The sequence below is a fragment of the Patiria miniata genome, unplaced genomic scaffold, assembly GCF_015706575.1.
Source record: "Patiria miniata isolate m_02_andy unplaced genomic scaffold, ASM1570657v1 HiC_scaffold_3, whole genome shotgun sequence".
Taxonomy (NCBI): Eukaryota; Metazoa; Echinodermata; class Asteroidea; order Valvatida; family Asterinidae; genus Patiria; species Patiria miniata.
In genome coordinates, this window is record NW_024037069.1 from 45287790 (window position 1) to 45302161 (window position 14372).

Consider the following 14372-nt stretch of genomic DNA (forward strand, 5'->3'; position numbering starts at 1 on the left):
CTACTGTTAAATTCAGATTAAACTAAACCTTGCTTTGGCGTTCCTCTTATCTTGATTGACACTTTTGTAATCATTTCTTTGTGTGGTCAGGTCGATTCATTTGTAGGGCTTCAGGTTTTGATCACATTTACGAGGTGGCAAGTTTGTTTAGAAGGGCGTAGCGGCCGTAGCCTATGCACTTTCGCCCTTAACGTGCGAACGCGTTATCACCTAATGGTCCCTGCTGTCCATGAAACCTTGTCGCCCCCCCCCCCCCCCACTGAGTTTTTGAGTTTCTAAAAAAATTATCATTGATATACATGACGCCCCCCCCCCCCCACACTGAAAATTCCTGGCTACGCCACTGGTTGGTAATGTAATAAAAAAGTTATTTTTCGAGGTGAAACTCGAAATTAGAACGTGGAATGCGTCTTCAAACCGATACGGTTAAATTATTATGCAATGACATAATCAATCAAGCTTGTAGAAGAATTGTTAATTTCGTTTTGTTTTATTTCCCTCATTTACTTAATTTAAAAGTCACATTGATTTCTTATAGTGTTTGAATTCAATTTAAGAATGGTGTACAAATTGTACATTTCTTATATTACTTATTGGCAATAAATTTTGATTTTATTTTTAGTTATTAAATTGATTGCTTTGATAATTTTTGAAATGTGTTCACTGATCGATAGAAAGTTCATTTGTTTTTCGATTGACTGATTGTGCTTTAACCAGTAGATAAAGAATTAAATTGTTGTATTTATGATTAACATTTCATTTTAATAAATTGATTAATTCGATAAAAGTTGGTTGAACTTCTTTGAGTAAACTGCAATTTCACAAAATTCACTGCTTCGCAAAAATGACAAATGACTCTTTGAAGTATGATTTATTTATGCATGCAAATTTATTCAAATTAGCCAGGACCTGAAGACTACATAATTATCACATACAAAACGAAACATTACTTTAGACAATAACATCATTGACGATATGCGCGTTTTAATTGCGATTAGAAATAAGCCTACATATACATTGTTTACATCTTAAGGCAAGTAATCAGACAGAGTAAGAAAGTGTTAATATTTTATGCAGTTTTGTTTCAATAGGAAGACGAACAATTAGATATGTAATTGTAACAATGTTATGAAACTATGTGTTTACACAATGATGTATTTTTCCTACCTACGGCAAATATTTTTGGTCCACTGTATGTCTTTAAAAACATAAAAGTTACAATTAGGCAACACAAAACTTTGCTGGATTTTTAAAACAAGATACTCACACTTCTACACTTTTATCACAGATAAAATAAAAGTAGAAAATATTGGGGGAAAAATTGTGTGACCAAGAACCAAACTTTCCCTTTTTTTTTTTTTTTTACCAAAAATCAAACTAATTTAAATATCTCAAAACCAAAACCTCAAATATCCAAAAACAATTGCCTGTCTGGAAATGTGCATATCTTGTCAAAAAAATGGTTCTGTGAGTTTTAGTAAAAGCAAACGTATACATTGAGCATGTTACCATGAGGATGTATTAATATTAGAAGAAAATGATAAGGAAAGTTTGATGTAGCAAAATGTCTTAACACTGATGATGTTGACCATTGATAAGAAAAAGAAATCTTAGGGTACATTTCTAAACCTGGAGACAGCAGAAATCTACGAATATAACTACAATTACTAGAGTTTATTAGAGCAAAGTTTACAATATCGACAGCTAGCAGAATTCAGTTAAAGTTAAGAATGCAAATCAAGTTATGTATAATCTACTTCAATGTCCTGGCATTAAGAAAACTCATTACTTCTATGGTTTCTCAACCTCATATCAAATGGATTATTCCTCAAGTTGTCCTCGCTGTGCAGATATTCAGTCAATCAACAGACACAAAATCAATCCTGCAAGACAAAAACAAAATTACAGAAAAGAATAAGCAGGGTTTTTAAAGTATTTTTGCAAAATGATCTAAAAACGGTCAAACTAAAAGCATGTCCACAGTGTTTTTCTCAGCTTACAGACCTTGTGCAGAAGTTCGCAGATTCCCTTATCATGGCCAAATTGTAATAAAAATGTGTCAAATGTAAATAAATGGCCAGAAAACTGAAAATCGATAACATTATTGATTTTCCACGTTTTTGTCACTTTGTGAAAACACCAACAATATATGGATGACTCCTTCCATCCCTGTTGCTATGTTTACCTTTTAGCATCGGAGCCGGTTACCGTACTGGTCAAAGAAGACTGGGAGGCAATGGCCGCAGTAGTCAGGGACACAGACGGCATCGCGGCGGGTCGGACAGACTCTGCCATCGCAGGGATTGGTCAGACAAGAGATAGCTGGACGCTCACTGGGGCACTCAATCACATCAGGACGGCCAGCATCTAAACACCACAGAAGTAACAAAAGATTGCAATACAGTCTTCCACATACTTGCAAGTTCCACCCAAAATATTGTTAAATAAACATTTGACTTTATGAATAAAACAACACCCCTTAAACTACAGTTCTGGCATTTTTCCAACAGCCTACCATGTAGCTCTGAAACAGTTATCACTTCAAGAGCTCACAAGATAAACAAAATTCTGTTTGAAAAATCACTAAATTGTGAGAGAAAAAAATAAAAAGTACCTTGAGGTTTGTCCACGCAATCCCAGTGGCCACCGCGGAAGCAAGTACTAGGAAACGAAAAGAAAAACACTGACAAATAGAGTTTATTCAAATATCTTTATCACAATATTATACATATTTCACAAATGGGGCATGACCAGCAAAAATCCTTTCCATGATGCAAATATTCATTCTGAAGGTTTTTATACCACATAAAAGCTGAGATTAGAATTTGGAGGGCTGGTTTGTACTTGTGTTCAACAACCACTATATCAAATGAGGATTTTAGCTTCAAATGTGATATCTCCATTTAAAAACAGTGAATACGTTGTGCAGTTATCAAACTTTAAAGAATAGAGACAGTATCACAACTGTTTTAAGCTTCATTTTTCACTTTATTGTATTCTTATGTTGTGTCTTGAGTATATAACAGCCGTTGAAATGGACTGTGGGCAGCGAAGAGACAGTGGCATTCTAAAACTTAACAAAATGGCATATATTGCATTTTGGAATATTGGAAGTTGAGAAAGAGGCATAAAAGACATTCATTTGCCTTGTAAATATTCATGAGGTGTAATAAAAGTTGGAATTTACCATTGGTGGAGATCGGTCAAGAGCACATCTCCGCTCAGATAGGCGACTCCCTCCTCATAGCAAAGATCTGGCAGGAGTGAAGAAAAAAAATGTTCTCATGAAACACAGGAGTGATCTTGATAATAACCTCAGAAAGTTTTGGAGAAAACTGCGATGCAGTTTATTTTGTTTGATAGAAGATCTGTGTTGTTCTTGAGAATCTTACGAGGATACTTCACCAGCCACTGCTTGACTAAGCAGGACTGGTCACACAACAGAACATCCACATATTGCTGACTAAGATTCTATAAGCCAATGAGGGCGGGGGGAGGGCGGGGGAAGGGGGAGGGGGCAGGGGGAGCAACTTTTCCTCAACTTTTCTATGAAATAAAACCACAACAAAACAAAAGACCAAAAATGTGCATGGAATGTAACTATTTCGTTTCATTCAACTGAAATTCTGTCCGAAATAATTTTTCATAAAGAAGACAATTTGACATACTTGGTGAGCAGGCTTTGTCTTCACACTGCACCTCTCCATCGTCAAAGCAACGACTGTAAACAAAAGCGACAAAAATACAGCTTTTTAAAAGTTTTAGTGCCTTTCCCCACAAAATTTATTTTTCTGAAAAAAATTTGAAATATGTTAGGTACACAGATGGTATAACTTAATTCATTTGAGCAATGAAAACTTAAGGAAACCTTAATGAGAAGTTAAAGAAGCCTTTAGGCCAAATGTGAAATTTGTGAATCTGATTTTCCTTCATGTGTATCCCATAATTCTTGTTTATAATTTTATCGCAATTTTATCACCTCACAAAAAAAGGCTGAAATGCTGTGAGACTCTTGCCCTATTCAAATAGAAGTCTACACAAAATCATTTCAAACATAATCTGCTCTTAAAATGCATGAAAGAAATTCACTTAAGACGATGCTAACTTTATTATTGTATTTTGTAAACATTTGTCAAAACTTTTGAGAATTAAATTCAACTTCCTGGCATGTGATCGAGTACTAATGTGCTTCTCATGCTTTGTATTTTTGAAGAATTAAACTGAAAACTGATTGCATGTGTATACACTTCACATTATTAAAATTTGTGTTCTGTTTAAATTTAAAGGGAGCCTGCTAATAGAAGTAAAATATTTGTGCAATTTTTGCATAAATACTTAAAAAGATCAAAACCGAATGCTGGAAAAGATGACAGCAATCTAACCATGGCTTGCACTGTTTCCAGAATTGGTCGCCGTTAGTGTAGGTCTTGCCTTCAAATTGGCATTTGATGGAGGAATCCAAGTTGACTGTTGGCAACAAAAAGAAAATAAACACCAATTACTCAAAAGTTTGGAAAGGAGCAGAACGACAAAACTATAATAAACAGAATCACTGACAGAGAACCGAAGTTTGAAAAGAAAATACCACATTAATGCTACCAGGACTGGCTTTAAAATGAGATCAAACTCAAACATGACTTTGAGGACATGTAAGGACATGGGAAGACTTGTGGGGACTTGTGAGGACTTGTGGGAACTTGTGGGGACTTGTGATAGACTTGTGAGGACTTGTAAGGACATGTAAGGACTTGTGGGGACTTTCGAGGACATGTGAAGACTTGTGGGGACTTGTGATGACTTGTTGGGACTTGTGGGGGCTTGTGAGGACTACTGGGGACTTTCAAGGACATGTGAAGACTTGTGGGGACTTTTGAGGACATGTGAAGACTTGTGGGGACTTGTGAGGACTTGTGGGGACTTGTGGGGACTTTCGATGACATGTGAAGACTTGTGGGGACTTGTGAGGACTTGTTGGGACTTGTGGGTCCTTATGGGGACTTGTGGGGACTTTCGAGGACATGTGAGGACTTGTGGAGACTTTCGAAAACATGTGAGAACTTGTGGGGACTTGTGATGGACTCGACTACGATAGTGTTTTTGGCACAATGCCAAGTACCTTGGACAATCGGGTGCACCATGACATGCAGACATTCCGCATCCTCTACGCATTCCAACAATCCGTTGTGGCAAGTGCTGAAGACAAAATCAAAGGACAACAAGAGATATAACATGAAGATTCAGAACAAAAGCTCTCAATGTAAACTTTAGACTATTCTTCTTGTTTCTACCTGCACTGCCCCAACTACTCCAGCACTATGTGATTCATTGAATACAATGTAATGCAATGTAGTAAAATGTATTACAATGTAGTAAAATGTAATAGTGTTTAAAATTTATCATTTTTTTGGTAAAAAAAGAAAGAAAAAGGAGGCGGCCTCCAAAAGGAAGCGGGCGGGGACGCTAAACATGTTTGATGTTTTTTTATTTTTTATTTGGCCTTATGTAAATCATTTGAATATCTCACCATGTTCGGCAGTCAATGGTCTGAGACTGTGTGTTTCTGATTTCCACCTCCTTCACAAAGCAGCTTGCTGTAGGGTTGAGACAAATATAGAAAAGGTCAAGAGTTTGAAGTTTTCAATTCCAGTCCATTCAGTACGGTTCAGATCACTATTTTAAATTGTTTTGGAATAAATTAAGCCATTGATAAATTCTCAGCTCGAGATATTTGTGAATCGACTTCCTTTTCCCAGCAGGTCCATGGCATAAGAGAGGCAAAATTACATGTTTTGCTCGACACATATGTCAACGCTTACTGAAAGCTTTGCATTCCCATTCGTGTACGCAGAAAAAGTAGGAATTTCATAGAATTGGTGTTCCTGAACCTTATAAAAAGTACTGAAAAATTCTTCAAACATTCATCAACATAACTTTCTCAAGACTATTGATTGTGGCAGTACTTTATTTGACCTCTAATAAAACATTGGGCCATAATAGCACATGCAAACCAGCCAGAGTTTTGACTTCTATACTGGCTGACACCCTTCCCATCCACGTCTTGAATTGAACAACTGCTGAGGGATGACTTATAAACGTCGAGGCGAAAGAAAGGAGAAAGAATTATGAGAAGAGTCTACTCACATGGGCTGCAGTACTCCCTGTCACAGCTTGTGGCATTGTTTCCTAGGCAACGGCTGTTTAAAAAAAATCACCAAGAATTGTTAAAATACTGATGATTTTATAGGTTGATTCACTATTAACTTTGGCTTGAAAAATTCTTAAAATGTAATGATTTTCAGTGATCGTAGTAAAAGACACAGACACAGGCTATAGCTATCACTTTCAAATTAATTTGGATTTGCAGTCCAAAATGGGCGGAAACTTTTATAACTTTTCTGTTCAGTGTACATGTTGGACTAATTGATTGGACTCGACTTGTAGCGCTACAACAGGATTCATAAAATAAAAAGGCTTGGCAAGTAATCAGTCAAAATGAAGACACAAAGCTGAATTAACATACCACAAGTTGCATCGGTCGTAGAATGTCTGGCCATTGGTATACGCTTCTTCTTTGTATTCACAACCTTCCAGGCGGACTCCTGCAAATCACACAAGAAAAACACAAAGAAACTGAAGACTTGTAGTGATATATGCAACATGACAGTAGCGTATCCAGCTTTTGATGTCGGAGGGGGGGGGGGGGTGCAACCGCACATCCACGCCGAAATGTAGACATGCTCTTTTCTCCGGACACTTGGCCTCCGTAAAGGGGGGGGGGGGTACCCCTCTTCCAAATAGGGGCGCTCTTCAAAACTGACCATTATTATGCATACATGTACTTCAAATATTATGCCCATTTCCATGCTGCATTGTAATGATTTTCAGCAGGTTTTCTTTTTTCTTTTTTGGGATTGATGTCAGAACTCTTTAACCATTTATTTAAATAATTGCTCAAACAAAAAATTGTCACAAAAATACGTCGGGGGAGGGGGGGGGGGGTGGGGGAGGTGCCCCCTCTGCATGAAACTTATTGATGAATTGTAAATTTAGCAGTGATTCCTGTCCACATGACACGTGGGACAGAATGTGGGAAATATGATCCTTCTAGTCTGAAAGCTTCAAAAAGACTTACTGGTGCGGATGATTGGATCGCAGGTGTAATCCTGGCATTGCCACTGGCCACCATAGCAAGTGCTGTCATAAGAAACAGTCAAAATAATAAGAAATTAAGCTTGTTAGAGTCCTTCAGACAGTTTGGCTGAATAGCACCTATTTCAGACTGGCATGCGTAAGTCAAAAACAAACCAAATTATTCTTTTGCTATCGTCTGGAACAACCCCAAACTATAGTCAATACATTAGCCTGTCTGAAAACCAAACTATGTTTGGTGTCAACCTGAGTTGCTCCTAATACTTTATGGTTCTGCAAGACTCTGGAACGCTAGTGTGAATGAGGGAAGAGGGTCATAATAATAATAAGAAGAAGAAGGAGAAGTACAAGAAGAATGGTGGGGGGGGGGGGGGGCTAATCATCTTTACTTGCAGCAGAAGCTGAATTTCTGGTGCCCACAGCATTCAGAATCATGCTTGCAATTTTGAGAACAAGATCTGTATTTTGGAAAAACCAAATTATCTTACCATTCATTGCAGTCATTCATGATTTTATCCTCAGTGTGGTAGGGTGTGCCCTCATGGTAACAATGACCTGAGAACAAGAATTCAGAAATAAGACGATGGATGTCAGAGCTAGCTCATATACAGAGTGAGGGCGTTTAGCCATGGCTTGCAACAGACCAATCTATTACCCTCTGCGCATATTGGTAACAACGAGTGTTCTTCTCCAATGCCACACTGAATATTTCAGCCACACACATCATATTATGAACATGCACATGTTGGGCTTGTGTTCAAGCATGCATTGCCCCCTCAATGTTAACTCTCAATACGAGCAATTCCCAAAACAGTGCGCCACCAAGCAAATGTTTCCTGTCAAATTCTCTTTGTGTGAAGCATAAGCAGACCTTTAAAACATGTAAAACACAATTCCACTTTCACGTTCTAAAAAACCTCCCCATCAACCATCTTGCCAACGTACTCCTTCAACCAATAACTGAAGAGTGAGACTTACGGGGGATGCAGTAGTTGGTCTCACACGTCACATGGCCGTGAGACATACAAGTGCTGCATGGGGAGTAGACAAAAGAACAATACTGGATTAACCATTTGCACCTGTACTACATTGTATTACACTGTATTACATTCACTGAGGTAACCATAAAACCATAGTGTACAGATGGTTTCTAGCATTGCAGGGGAGTAACAGGCAGGGCGATTTGGGGCGGTACAGGGACTGAAGGGTTAACTAAATCAGTATTAGGTTTTGCCATTTGGCGACGTATAAACACTGTACACTCAGAGTTAATTTGGGTTTTAATTGAAGCAATACAAAAGGGCAAAAAAAATAAATCCCAAATATTCCATATAGGAATACTTGACAAGTCACCTTTTTGAGATATGGCAGACACAATGGGAGGGCGCTGTTTGATTTGGGGAAATTTGAGTAAATACGAAAGACTTTTACTGAAATCAAACTGTTGTGTTTATCCTGTGTCACAAATGGACTGTTGCAGAAGGAACCAGGATATTCTGAGATTGTTGAGATGGTTCCTTCAGGGCTTGACATTTGACCTGCCTTTGTTCTATTGCATATTCATCATCCAGGCTCTTTCAGTATATCGTAATGTTTCACTCACCACTTGTTGCAGTCATTATAGTAGAATGATCCGATCGTCATCACTTTACCATTGTCCCTGTGGCACTCAGTGGCAGTTCCCATGTCTACAAGCCAGCACACAATCACCATATATCAATCACAAGTTAAGGTAAGCTTGAAAAAAGAAGTTAACTGGAGAGGGGTTTGAACCAGCGACTTCCGGATTAAGTACCAGTACTCTACCAACTGAGCTATCCAGACCTATGTTGGCACTGTCCCCAATTGTCATCGTCTTTGTTCATTCGGCATAAACTAGAAGCCGTTGGGCTGGATATATAGCTCAGCTGGTAGAGTGCCAGGACAGTGTTGCAAAGGTTGTTGGTTCAAATCCTGTTCCAGACATTTCCTTTGTTCAAGCTTACACAGTTACAAATAGTTATTTTGATCCCCACTGTAATTATATTCAGAAATATTGTTTTTCAATATTGGGTGAGTGAATCGATCAAATATAAGAATATTTGGTCGAACTCTGTTTTGAATCTCAATCTTGAATTCCTAATGAAACAAAACAAGGCAAGCCCAGTAGAGCTGGTCCCAGAGTGCACATAATTCTATTCAATTGATTCAGAATGGTTATTCACTGGAAGTCTTTTCAAGCACGTGGCCTACACAATGGGCCTGCATCAAACGTTTGGGCCAAGGTGAGACTTCAAGCACTTCTAATTCATAAGTGACAGTCAGTGATGAGTGAATCCATACAAGTAGAACATTGTCGAGTAGCTACAATCTCACATGTCTAGTATAACAAAATGTTCAAACCAATGATTTGAATGATGTGAATGACAACTGAAATTTCAACAGTGGTATGCTGTTTTATTTTCATCGTTGAAGCAAATGACTACAGAGTGGCATATCCCACAATGCTATGCAGGGAACGCAGCAATGTGATTGGTGGGTTTCTAATCTCGTACCTGGGGCAGGTCTCTGGTCAGGATTGCAGTTTGGTTTCATCTGACAGTCCCAGCTTCCTCCAATGCAGTTACTGATCAAAATAATCAATCGATGCATATATCAATCAAAGATTGTGGCCGAGATTGGATTCGAATGTAGGACCACTACAGAGACGTTAGTTTTGGATATAGACCATTGGATGGCTGATTGGTCATCCATCCCAAGCTAAAGGGAGCATTTTTAAACTTATGGATATAAATGAAGACTTTTGACTGAGGTTGGATTCGAATGTAGGACCACTGGACAAATGTTACTCTGCACATCCAAACCGAAAGGGAGCATTTTGATGTAACTAATGGATGAACATCAACATATTGATCAAGACTTTTGTTTGAGTTTGGAATCGCACGTAGAACCGCTGAACGGCTGTTTGATTAGTCTACTCTCCCAAAAATAAAGGAAGCTTTCATATGTTAGCTATCGGTATGGATACAGATTTATATACCGGTACTAATAAAGAATGTGAGCGAGATTGGATTCGAATGTAGGACCTCGTCTGCTCTTCCCAAGTTATTAAAAGGAACTTTCCAAGATTACAAACTCCTTATTTGCAACAAGAGGTGATAACAAATGGATACATGTGAACACTTTGTTCAAGAATGTTAACTGAGGATGGATTCCAATGTAGGCCTCCAAAGTGCGTTTCTGCCTTTTCTTCTTCTGGTTGAAAGAAGCTCAAATCCAAACTTACAAACTCACTTGAAAATTACAAACTTTCTGGCTTCATCAAGTAATACACATTGGTAATGTTGATATCATAATGAAGAGTTTTAACAGAGGTTGGATTCGAATGTAGGACCTTAACTGGCAGAATAAAAGTGGAAATATCAAATTCCACTCACCATTCCTCACATCCGCGCTCATACTGTGTTTCCACCATTCCAAAGCGGTAACAATTATCTGTAATGAAGCACCCACAAAGATAAGTGCACGAGTAAACCTACACTCTTAACAGCAGAAAATACACCTGGGTAAACGTGGCCTAAACTGCCTTTTATTTGGGGGGGGGGGGTGTTAATTTGCATTTTATTTTGTTTCACTTTGTAGGACCTGCATTCCAAACATTTAGGAAATGCGTTGAAGTTTCGGTAACATATTTCAAACGGGATAGGAAACTTCCAGAAAAATTGGAGAATTGGATTAAGGAAGGCGAGCAAAGTATAGAACAAGTAGGAAAATTTGTTGGAAATTTTGAAAAAGTTGGAGAAACCTTGTTTAATTAACATGTAAATCAAAGAGTTGATTTTCCCACTTTAGCGAAATGGTTAAATATTTAGTGGGTTGCGAATGTCAACTTTTCAGCATTTTTCATCATTATTTTTCAGCATTACTTGATTTTTCATAATCTTTTCATTGATGTACTCCTCCCTTCGCTATACTCACATGATGGGCAGTACTTCCTGGTACACGCAGCCTGGTTGTTGCCGAGACACACACTGCAAGAAAGTAAAGAAAGATACATGGTATATTAAAACTTAACAGCATATGCAGAAAAGATTTGTAATTAATAGCTCTGAAATTTACTGACATTGGTAAACAATACACCATGCCCCCCCCTTTGTAAATTGCTTGCCACTCCTACCATTCGTTATGCCCAATGCCCCTCCCCATCCCTAAATAGGCCACACCTACCAGCCATTTCAGGTCGCCCATCACTCAACTGACCACGCCCAACATTTGCTTAAGGCTCCCATCCATCAACTGGCCATACCTACCATCAACTGGCCACACCTACCATTCATTCAAGGCCTACCCATCAATCAGAGTTGGCCACTCCTACCGTCCATTAAGGCCTACCCACTAATCAAATGACCACACCTACCTATCAATTGGCCACACCTACCTATCATCAATCGGCCACACCTACCATTCATTTAAGGCTACCCATCAATCAGTTGGCCACTCCTACCGTGCATGAAGGCCTACCCACTTATCAAATGACCACACCTACCTATCAATTGGCCACACCTACCCATCAATCAGTTGGCCACTCCTACCGTGCATTAAGGCCTACCCACTAATCAAATGACCACACCTACCTATCAATTGGCCACACCTACCTATCATCAATCGGCCACACCTACCATTCATTCAAGGCCTACCCATTAATCAGTTGGCAACACCTACAAGCCATTCACGGCCTACCCAAATGGCCACACCTACCTATCACTTGGCCACACCTGCAATTCAATTGACCACACCTACAATTCAATTTAATCCATGCCCCTCCCAATCCATCAATACATTGGCCACACCTACCATGAATTACAATCCTGGAAGAATTCATCGTCTCTATGGTACATGACGCCCTCCGAGATGCAACCGTCTATTTCTGGGATTGGAGCTGGAGTGGTGGAGACAACTAAACAAAAAAATGTATGAAAAATTGAAACAAATGCAATAATCAAAACAAAAAATACGTGACAAAGTTAGTGCAAGGTATGCACACAGAGTAAGTGATATTAGACTGATCAATACAGCCCGTGAGACGTTTCTTGGGTGATGTTGTTACAAATACTTGAAAAGGGAAACAAAACTCACCCACACGTTCCCAAAGATTTAGGTTCCTTGTTCCCTCCTCTTCACAGACTTGGACTTCTCCCGTTGCTCGGTGCACACACTCACAGACTCTCTCAAACATCCCGTCATCAGTTCGGCTCAGGTGGCACTGTTTGGGCTTGTAGTTGCCATCAGGGGTACACAGTGGACGCTTCATGGTCAGACGCTGGGCAAAGTTCATCCGGTTGAAGCGAGCAAGCTTACGCTCACAGGTCAACGGACGAGGATCCGTGGGGGGTGCTGAAGGGGGGGGGGGGATAACACGGGGCAAAGGAATAAGATAGTTAATAACAAAAGAGAGGTTGCATTCATCAGGTTGGTTCAAATTGGAGAACCGCCAACATGGAGCTGGATAGCTCAATTGGTAGATTGTTGGCATGGCAATCCGGAAGTTGTAGGTTCAAACCCCGCTCTAGTCAACTTCTTGGTTCAATTTGAAACGTCTACAATGAAATACTATTTGCAGTGTGACTTCAAAAAGCACAGATTTGAGTTTTACTTTGTGTTATTTGATTGAAAGTTTACATTCGAAATTTTATTTTCACTCACTCAAGTATCCACAGGTGCTCTGGCATTCCTCTATGGTTTCAAAGTGGTTGTCGTTGCCGCGGCAACCACTGTAGACAAACATGTGGCACTTGTTCAGGAGCTTACTGAAGGCCCAGCGGATGAAACGAGCCCTGCACGGTCCTTTCACAACAGGCAACCGGCACACTAACGTTCAAAAGGTTTGAAAAACAATATGATCATCAGTAATGAATACAGAAAGGCACGGCCACATGTCATAGCTTTTCTATCGACAGAATAGACATTGGCCAATGGAATGACGACTGTTGGTCAGGTGACACCTGTTGGTCAGGTGACACCTTTTGGTCAGGTGACACCTGTTGGTCAGGTGACACCTGTTGGTCAGGTGACACCTGTTGGTCAGAAGACACCTGTTGGTCTGCTGACACCTGGCAATCAGCAATTCTATTATTTACTTTCAACTGTGGAACCAAAACTGAAAGCAATTTTGTTAAAACTCATGGACAGAGTTAAAGGTTTTTTTTGAGGGAAAACTTACCATCGGGCACTGGAGTGGTCGACTGCAGAATGGACACTGCAATGTAGAAAAAAAAATGAAATTTTTAAATAACTTCATTGGCATTTGAGAATTTGATCAGAACATTTCACTAGGAACAAACTTGTTTATGGTTTTCGAATATCCGTTATCTCTTTGCGTACGGTGAGTTGATACATAGGCAAAAATGGTGAGCCACAGCATATCGTCTCAAACACCATGGCAAAATGCTCAAATTTTGTCTAAATATGGGAAATAATTCTGTATTAAAAAAAATATCATGAAGATGTACCATTCCTGAGATGCCAGCAGCTAGGCGTTCCCTTGACCATGGGCAGTACGGTATCCGGCAGCACGTCGCCATATGGCAGCATGCAGTAGCACACACCGGTGGTCGCGTTGCACTGCAGCGGTGTGTAAGTGCCGTTGGGTTCGCAGGTCGGGACAACAGCGCCCTCTAGACGACTCGTTATCTCCTGCTGCCTGGTGCAGTTGGGGTGGTGGTGCACTGAACAAAGAAATTGAATGAGTTTTAAAGTTGCTCTTTCCGTGCTATTACCTCCCGAAAAATAGGTTATTTTTTGAAATTGCTATTTTTCTCGCAATACAAAAGCTAGAGATATTGATTGAAAACAATCAGCCCATATTTAGTGCTTGAATTATTACTTTACAATTCTGAATTATTGGCTGCCAGACAATCACTCCATTCTGGCTGGGTAGGCTGGTTCCCGCCCCACAATCAGCATCGATAATGTACAGACGGGGAGCCAGTCTGCAGTTTTGTCCAGAGGGAGGCAGACTACTAAACAAAAACAATTATGAGAAGAACCAGAGGTTCTAACTGGACATGTTTGTCACCATGTCATCAGGATAACGCCTAAATTCAATTTTTTTCTTTTGACTTTTAAAATCAGCTGACTCGAGGAGTCAGGTTGGCGCAGTGGTCCTTTCCTCTCCTTCCATCTCCTGCCCAGATTCAAATCCTGCCCAGATTCAAATCCTGCCCATATTCAATTCCTGCCCAGAT

The 14372-nt window shown here is 39.6% G+C and overlaps 1 protein-coding gene across 1 annotated transcript in view; it reads right to left on the reverse strand.

The window, feature by feature from the left end:
* Positions 1-865: 865 nt before the first annotated feature.
* Positions 866-14372, reverse strand: part of LOC119737586 (kielin/chordin-like protein) — a 33205-nt gene continuing 19698 nt past the window's right edge. The window contains exons 27-48 of the mRNA XM_038212038.1: positions 13638-13853; positions 13349-13384; positions 12832-12996; positions 12265-12522; positions 11983-12085; positions 11107-11159; positions 10566-10623; positions 9684-9754; positions 8753-8837; positions 8128-8180; positions 7638-7704; positions 7133-7194; positions 6521-6599; positions 6142-6194; positions 5525-5591; positions 5117-5193; positions 4383-4467; positions 3669-3721; positions 3188-3254; positions 2615-2661; positions 2186-2367; positions 866-1883 (exon numbers count right to left, since the gene is read on the reverse strand). Of these exons, the coding sequence (XP_038067966.1) occupies positions 2189-2367; positions 2615-2661; positions 3188-3254; positions 3669-3721; positions 4383-4467; positions 5117-5193; positions 5525-5591; positions 6142-6194; positions 6521-6599; positions 7133-7194; positions 7638-7704; positions 8128-8180; positions 8753-8837; positions 9684-9754; positions 10566-10623; positions 11107-11159; positions 11983-12085; positions 12265-12522; positions 12832-12996; positions 13349-13384; positions 13638-13853 (1934 nt within the window). The 3' untranslated portion in view covers positions 866-1883; positions 2186-2188. The remainder of the gene's footprint in view (positions 1884-2185; positions 2368-2614; positions 2662-3187; positions 3255-3668; positions 3722-4382; positions 4468-5116; positions 5194-5524; positions 5592-6141; positions 6195-6520; positions 6600-7132; positions 7195-7637; positions 7705-8127; positions 8181-8752; positions 8838-9683; positions 9755-10565; positions 10624-11106; positions 11160-11982; positions 12086-12264; positions 12523-12831; positions 12997-13348; positions 13385-13637; positions 13854-14372) is intronic.